The sequence below is a fragment of the Anarhichas minor genome, unplaced genomic scaffold, assembly GCF_050575085.1.
Source record: "Anarhichas minor isolate MPS153535 unplaced genomic scaffold, ASM5057508v1 ptg000139l, whole genome shotgun sequence".
NCBI lineage: Eukaryota > Metazoa > Chordata > Actinopteri > Perciformes > Anarhichadidae > Anarhichas > Anarhichas minor.
In genome coordinates, this window is record NW_027466585.1 from 126189 (window position 1) to 134569 (window position 8381).

Here is an 8381-nt window from a genome sequence, read left to right on the forward strand (position 1 = left end):
TTGTAAATAGATTCATTCATAGTTTTGTATAAACAGATAAATAAATACATCACTTTAGACGGATAATAAATCGTTGACTCTAAAACAGACCTACATACATCAGTATAGAATAGAATGTTTTCTATGATATGAAAATTTACAAATCATGTTCATAATTTATGAACATCCAATTAAATTTTCCATTTAAAGAAAAGTTAAGAGGAAAGTTTGTCTAAACTATAAATGACCTCTGAATCAGCAGGTCAGACTATTCAAAACGATTTAAGGAATCAGGATCAGCCAATAAGAAGACTTGCTGTCGGTGCGTCTCTAACATCGTGCAGAGCGCTGCTGTTGGACCAACAATCATGTGATGGATTTCCCCTCGTTAAAAGCAAAAGCTGCTGACTCAGCACATATTGTTTGAGTGTGCAGTGACAGTCAAAATCTTTACATGGCCGATGTTGAAATAAATTCACAACTTGCTTACAATTTGGTATATCTGTAAAATATACCAGCAAATAACAAATATAGCAACGTATAAAAATGTCAAAGAAAGGTGCCACAACCCCCCGTACCTGATGGTGATCTCGGCCTCGTCCCACTGCACCTTCGCCGAGGTGCTGCCTTCCTTCACCACGCCCAGTAGTGTGGCGTGCCTCCCGGTCTGCTTGTGCACACATCTCCCGCCGACACGCAGGCCCGCGTCCGCCCCTCCGATCACCGCCAGGACCGGCCACACCTCCGTGCAGAGCGTCCTCAGGTGGTGCTCCGACAGCTCCCCCAGGCCGTGCTGCCGCCCGTGGCGTCCCCGCTCCTCCTCCGTCCTCGTGGGCGTCTCCTGGCTTTCCCTCTGGGCGTCGTGCTCCTCGCGGCTCTGCACCGAGCGACTCTTCTTCAGCCTCTGACCCCCGCCACCGGACGTGCCGGCGGACTCCCTAAAGCAAGGCTTGATCCTGTGGAGCCGCTCGGTCATGGTCTCGTTGATGCGGTGGGTCCAGAGGTCGGTGCGATGCAGGATGCGGATCAGCTGCGTAGTGGCCTCGGCCAGGACAGTGGCCATGGGGCTGCAGACCGGGTTGCCAGGTAAGAGGTCTCGAGGTGTGCCCCTCATCTGCATGTCACAGATCTTAACCTGGAACAAATAAGCAGAATATACATATATAATATATATATATATAATATATATATATGTATAATATATATATATATAGAAAGCATCACATTAGTGTAACTGCGTGTAATGGTCTTTGTGAATTGGACTGTTTTTGCAATGTGGCTCATTAACATAAAAATGGCCACATTTTTGCATACTACCTCATTTAAATATGAGTAAATGACACAGGGGGTGAGTATTATTTGTTGCTAGAAGAATCACACAGGGTTTTTTTTGTATTATTTGTGCAGGTTTAACAGCTGCAAAACCCTAACAATCCTTCTGTGAATCCGCCCTCAGAGATCATACCAGAACAAAAGCTTAAAGTTATGGAATCTCATCCCCCAGTAACAGCTGAGTCACTGTAAAAATGAGCAGATGAAAGAACTCCTGCAGATGGAGCAGTAGGTGGATGCTTATGTGCGTTACCTTCTCTCCTGGGTTACTGCTGTAGAACATCACACAGGGATAGAGCTCTGTGGCGTCAACGTCCTCGAAGGCCAACTTTGGTTCCTGTTGAATCACAAGTCAGCAGTTAGAGATGAACACAGAACCCCGAGGAGGACATGTGGCTCTTTTATGTTTCGTCTTTGCTATTGAATTGTGTGTGAATAAATGAATATGCATGCGTGTCCATGTCCAGACGAGACATTCATAATTTAGGGACGGACTAGCAATGATCAACGCAGTTTGTGATACTTTAAATTATTTTTTAAATATCCAAATCAATATTCAGTGTGTCTCACCTCTCCGTTCTTGCCGAAGGAGATGGTTCTGGCCTCCATGTCCAGGACGCAGGTGATGAAGTCTCCCTGAGTGAAGCTGCTCAGAGTCAGCGTCTGCTCTCCGTTGTGATAGAGGTTCCCGCTGTACGCCCGGTACAGCCACATGTCCGACGTGGGGCGGTGGTTGAAGTCGTGCACGGGCCATCGTGAAACGCCCACACACGTGCCCTCATTGCCTCGGTTCTCCTTCACGATGTAAAACTACAGAGGAAATAAAACGGGACGTGGTTCAAAACAGGCAAAAAATTAGATAAGTTTATATTTCTGTGTAAAGCAGTTTCCCATCAATTAATGCTCCGCCTCTACTGTTATCCTTCCTTAACTATCAGATTATTCAGCCCTGGTGTGTACATTCAGCTGGCTTCATGAAGATTTTGAAATGTTTAAAAAAAAAATGAGTTCCCGACTGGGAAAGTTCCCATGAACGCCCCGCCCCTCAAGTCGGAACAAAAACTAGGAAAGATGTTGAAAACTTTGTTACACGACTTGCCGATTGACGTCACATGACTGAGAAAGATGGCGAACGAAAGTAAACGTGTTGACGATGAGAAACTTTGTTATTAATTCATGTATTGCGTATCAATTTTAAGAGGGTATAAGGTTGTAACAGTTAGTTGCTGTCCACGTAGAGGGACCTTGATTAGTTCGAAAAGTTGGTCTTTCCACACCGGGGGCGGGACTAATAGACAACACAATAATGGGAAATACTCGTCTGCTAATATTTTGTATCAAAACTATTCATACTGGCAGCGATGCAATTTTGTCAACACTTCAAAGGTTAAAACAGATTCACAAGCAGAAGACCAACAACCAGCATCCTGTTGACCCAGAGCAGCGTCTGACTGTCTGAGCTGAACTGTTACAGCCGAAGACACTGTAAGATATTTCCTTTCAGTGAATACCTCTGAGTGAATTTGAGGGCTTTTATTGTGAAAGGTAAGAACAGAAGTAGTGGATCTGGTCTGTGTTGCCTTTGTCAAGGTTGAAAGGTGTAATAAAGTTTGCCGTCTTGGTTCAGACTACGGAAGTTGTAATGGCTATCAACGTCTTGTTTAAATGCTCCGAGTAGTAAAATACAGAACATCTTCTTTGTAGCTTCCGAAGTCGGAACAACTTCCACAATTCAGGATGTCAAAGCATCCGAGGAGCGCGTGGAAGCAGCAGGAGATAAGGTAATAAACAGTAACTGTACCTTCCACTGGTAGCATCCAGAGGAGATGCCGGTAGAGGCCAGGCCGTAGCCTTTACCCCCACTGCCATGTGTCAGACCCTGGCCGTTCTCCACCATGCAACACTGAGCCTTCTCCGGGTCAAAGGACACTTCCTGGATGGGAAGGTTCTCGTCCTCCTCCTCTGACTCGCCCTGGGGATCAAAGAAACCGTCGGCCGCTCGAACAAATAGTCATAATAATCAAAACACGAGTCGGGGGGGAGGATGGAGGATGATTACTACACCTGCAGTTTGAGTTCCTGAACTTTTTCTTTAATCTGGATCGAGTGTTTGGCTTGAGCAACGGGAGCTTCCCACATGCAGTCGGACAAAAGGGCGAAGAGCCGCTCGACAACCTAGAGGAGAACAAACTTTATCAGCTCACTGGCTGTTATTGAGGAGTTGCACAAAAAAAAAAAGCAAAGAAAGCCGACAAACCTGTGTCATTTGGTCGTCCTCCATATTGGCCTCACAGGCAGGAAGGACGGCCTCCAGCACATGAAGAGCCAGGAGCCGAGTTCTCAGGTTGCCCACCAGAGGGACCCCTAGAATCAAAACAGCCACGAGGGGTTAATGAATATCTCAGCTTTGTAACATGAAGCAGGCGCACATGTTACACGGTGTCGTGTGTCACAACGGCTGGTTGTACCTAAGCAGCATTTCTGCGCTGCGATGTTGAGCAGCACTTCGGTCCATTTAGGGGAGGCCATCTTGGACTGGATGGCCTTGGAGGACACCACTCTCCTGAGGAAGACAAGGAAGTCTCCGAGGTGCAGCTCAGCAGTGTGCTGCTTACGGATCAACGCTGAGGAACGAGACAATAAAAAACACGGACACAATTACAGACCTTTGGTTATGTTTCATGGAAAACAAACACTTTCACTGTAGGCACAGTAACTATTGCTCTTAAAGGGATCTGTTTTTAACCATTCTTTCAGGCGGCAACCTCCGGTTCTGTCCAGTAAAGTCAATGCTTCATGTGTTAAAGCTGCATTCTCTCTAGTGTCCACCAGGGGGCGACTCCTCTGGTTGTATAGAAGTCTATGAGAAAATGACTCTACTTCTCTCTTGATTTATTACCTCAGTAAACATTGTAAACATGAGTTTATGGTCTCAATCTCTAGTTTCAAGTCTTCTTCAATACAGCATGATGTTCATTTAGTACATTATGGTCCATTTAGAGTCAAACAGACCATAAAGCAGGGGATGCTTTAGGGCGGGGCTACACGGTGATTGACAGGTCGCTACCAGAGACATATACGTTGCGTCTACGTCCAAATCATTCTTGCCAACAAGGTTAAATTAGTTTTATATTTGAGTTAGTTAATGGAAATACTATTGTCAACAACCGTGTTTGATCATAGCTTCTGTTGATGAAAACCAGTATGTATTATCCGTGTGTTATCCGTGTGTTATCCGTGTGTTATCCGTGTGTTAACCATGTATTAACCATGTATTAACCATGTATTAACCATGTATTAACCATGTATTAACCATGCATTATAAAAACTCCTTCATCACCTCTGAAGTCTTTCTTTTCAGAGTCTGCTCCGTCCTCCTGTTTGCTGTCCTCTTGGTCTTTTCCAGAAGAGAGAAGACTGACTCCCGCCTGGGACAGCAGGTTCTTCAGCTGACTGCAGAGCAGATCCAGCAGCGACTGGACAACCTTGGGACTCAACTTGTCCGCGTACGTCCTGCGAATCAAAAGGACAAAACAGTTTGTTGATATAATCTTCGGGTTTTACAAAGTGCAGATTTCATTCCTCTGGTTTCTAAAGCTCTTACCCGGTGCTGATGGCCAGTATCTGCAGCAGGCGTGTGGAGGCCACCTTGAGGGCGGTGCTGAGCTGAGACACTCCGGGTTTCTGCAGCAGCTGGAGCGGCTGGCCCAGCATCGTCTCCGTCCCGCAGAGCTGAGACAGCACGCTGAGCAGCCCGCTGGAGATGGCCAGGGACACGTCCACCGGCTGGTAGCGGACGCTCAGCGCAAAGACGGTGACCAGCAGGAGGCGCTGCTGGGCTTCTAGGACGGAGAAGAGGTCGAGAGAAAGAGATAAAATAATCAAACAGGCTGTTAATAAAGCGAAGCCTGGAAATTCATCATTTCAGGAGCCGCTCTGCCGTCGGTGTCGTCAATTTAATGACGGCACGATGATTTTAGGTCGACAGAAATACTGAATTTAACCCAAAAGTAAAAGATCATTTTAACTCGGATACATAACTATCAGTGAAATAAATAAATAAAAACTTTTTATTTCATAGAATAATTAATCGGCATTTACGTTTCAGTTGTGGAAGGTTTTGTTGAATTGAGCGGATTCATTTATCTGCGTAGTTAAAAGGTTTATTTTTTGTCTGTTTGCGTTTGTTGTTATTATTTCCTACTTTGTCTGTTGCCTGCAGACAAAGTTAATATTCTGTTATAAATACAGTTGTGAACGACGTGGATCGAAGACTTGTGGGTGTGTTTTATTTTTTTATTTTTAAACATTCATCCTCATAATTATTTACATACAGAGTCTGTTAGCAGGAGAACGCTCACACTTCTTCTTCTACTCTGGTTGTGTGCCCAGTGTTTCACTTAGCATTCAATAAGTATTCAGAATCTCAAGGATGCTGAAATAGAATCTGTAAAAAATTGATTGACGGGAAAGAGGCTGAGGCAATGTGGGCGGGGCATCAAGGCCAAACTGAGGGGGCGTGTTCCATCATGGCCCCCGTCAAAAACCTTCCCCGAAGTAATGTAAATGTAAAACAAGCCCAATTAACTACTTTTGAAAGTTGTCCTGCACTTTGAATGAACAAGTGAGAGCAGATCGCAGGTACGACAAAAAAAAGTTAATGTTCAATGTCTTTAATTCGTATATTCTACAACCTGAATAATTTGATCCTGATAAATGATGGAGGCTCCACTGCTGAGGTCGTGCAGCAGTCGTCTCTCTTACCTATGTGGTGCTTGTTTGCCTGCAGTGCTCTCTCCAGGGTGACAGACAGTTGCTGGTAGATCTTATGAACAGCTGTCTGGATTTCCATCTGGAGGCTCCTCTTCGTTGCTTTTACACCATCCTGCAAAAGAGAAAGATGTAAACACACAGTTAATATGGTCACTACTCAGGCTGCACGACATTACTGACAACCAGGCGCCAACCTCCGGTTCTGCTGAGTGAAGCCGATGCTTCATGTGTTAAAGCTGCATTCTCTCTAGTGTCCACCAGGGGGCGACTCCTCTGGTTGTATAGACGTCTATGAGAAAATGACTCTACTTCTCTCTTGATTTATTACCTCAGTAAACATTGTAAACATGAGTTTATGGTCTCAATCTCTAGTTTCAAGTCTTCTTCAATACAGCATGATGTTCATTTAGTAGATTATGGTCCATTTAGAGTCAAACGGACCATAAAGCAGGGGATGCTTTAGGGGCGACGGCGAAATCGCCCGACTCGAGTCTTCAAAACATCAGTCCACAAACCAACGGGTGACGTCATGATGACTACGTCCACTTCATATAAACTATGTATATGCTGAAAACTGACTTTGGGAATTTTTTATTTTTTTTGTGATATAAAAATAATTTTCACCAGATGACAACAAAGTACCCGTTTCTTCAACATCATCCTTTCTGCAGCAGAAACATTTTCTCACTTTTGAAATCAAATTTTTTGTTTCAGTGTTTCTCTTTTTTCCTGCTTTGGTTGTTTGATAAATTGATGAGAGTAATTGTGATTGGTGCTTCGCTGTGCATGCAGAGTCACGACCACCAAATTCTGTGTATCCAACAACTCTTAAATCTGAGTAAATCAAGTTACATTTGACATCTTCTGTGCAAGCTTTCCATTTGTATCAAAGCAGCAAAAAATGTTGCAGCATTACAAGTTTGAGTTAAACTGAACTGTCACTTGACTATCGATGCTCATCAGTATCAGCAGTTGATGAGGCTCACACGTACCTGGTAGTGATGCAGCTGCACGCTCTCCCTCTTCAGGCCTCCGGCGCCCACGGTGCCGAGGCCAAAGCAACCCGCCAGGAACTGCAACCTGACAGAGGTGAGCAGGGAGGAGGACTGGAAGGCGCCGCCGGATCGATCCGCGTCCCCGGGCTGGCTGCCCTTCTCCTCCATGCCGGAGATCAACACCACAATCTGGTGGAGCGCCTCCAACCGCAGCTGGAGATTAAAAACAAATCCCAGTGGTCGAGTGGATATTCTAACAGCGTCGCATGTGTTTTCTAGATCTTTTAGCTGCACTATTACCAATAATGTGTTACTGTTTTCAGAAAATCTGCCTCATTCATTTGACACTACGTAGTTTTAAAGAATAAATCTGGTTATATTCTACCATTTTCTTACTGAAAAACAACAATATTGATTGTATCCAAGAAGTATTGTGTGTGTATCAAAGCCTGATATCTCTTCTTCCTCTTGTTAAAACACATCGATGACGTGTAGATTCATTCATTACCATGAACACACAGGGATTAAGTTTGTACATCCATCAATTTTCCTCGCCTCCTCTCATTGCATCCCAGTGCCTTCCACCTGAGATGTGAGCGGAGGAGGCGAGGAAGAGACACGAGGAGAGGGGAGTTGAGGAATTTAACTAAATGAGACATCCTTTGCTTCGTAGGCAACATTTTAAAGCGACGTCACTTAGAGTGAGACAGAGACCCAGAGAGGTCCTGAGAGAGCCCCTCACCTCTGCCCTGCTCTGTTGCTGTTCCATGGCCAGGATAGTCGCCTGTGGGCTGGTGGACATACTTTCCTCCGGCTCCTTGAAGGCCGGAGCGAGGCCCACATCGCCGCTGATGAAGCTGACCATGTTGTCGATGAGAGCGTGGATGCCCAGCGAGCGGCTCAGGTCCAGGTCCGACTCCTCGTAGAACAGTGCCGAGCTGTAGCTCCGCTGGCGGCTCAGTTTGGCCCGGAACCAGGACTCGGCCAGGGAGTCCGGTGAGCTCTGAGGTAAGCCTGAAGACGGGAGGAAGAGAGGAGCCTTTCAGATGTTTAAATGCACAACGTAACGCTTTTGATGGATGGGCCATGTTGCTTTTAAGCACTTAGGAGCTATGCAGGGTAATGCATTATTACTCTATAAGAGCTCATCAAATGGAGAAATGCTGAGTCGTCATGCGGGCACAAGCCTTTATGAGCCATTATGGATTCATCTATAATGGGTGCACTGAGTTTCAAACACCCACTGAGGGTAAAAATGCTGTAGTTGAGAAGTGAAATGGCAACCGGAGCTCGTGTTTCCAT

At 45.4% G+C, this 8381-nt stretch overlaps 1 protein-coding gene across 1 annotated transcript; it reads right to left on the reverse strand.

The window, feature by feature from the left end:
- Window positions 1-375: 375 nt before the first annotated feature.
- Window positions 376-8381, reverse strand: LOC142943546 (putative E3 ubiquitin-protein ligase HERC1). The gene is made up of 13 exons (XM_076085110.1): window positions 8324-8381; window positions 7822-8093; window positions 7077-7292; window positions 6076-6196; window positions 4916-5153; window positions 4652-4824; window positions 3780-3935; window positions 3569-3675; window positions 3376-3486; window positions 3113-3283; window positions 1882-2121; window positions 1565-1648; window positions 376-1114 (listed from the first exon to the last, which is right to left on the reverse strand). The coding sequence occupies exons 1-13, from the start codon at window positions 8379-8381 to the stop codon at window positions 455-457; spliced, it is 2607 nt and encodes an 868-aa protein (XP_075941225.1). The 3' UTR covers window positions 376-454.

Coding starts and splice junctions, on each gene's coding strand:
- LOC142943546 (XM_076085110.1), bottom strand. CDS start 8,381: ATGGAAACACGAGCTCCGGTTGCCATTTCACTTCTCAACTACAGCATT. Junction 3,676..3,779: donor AGCGCAGAAATGCTGCTTAG/GTACAACCAGCC, acceptor TTTTGATTCTAG/GGGTCCCTCTGGTGGGCAAC. Junction 2,122..3,112: donor CTGGATGCTACCAGTGGAAG/GTACAGTTACTG, acceptor TTTCCTCTGTAG/TTTTACATCGTGAAGGAGAA.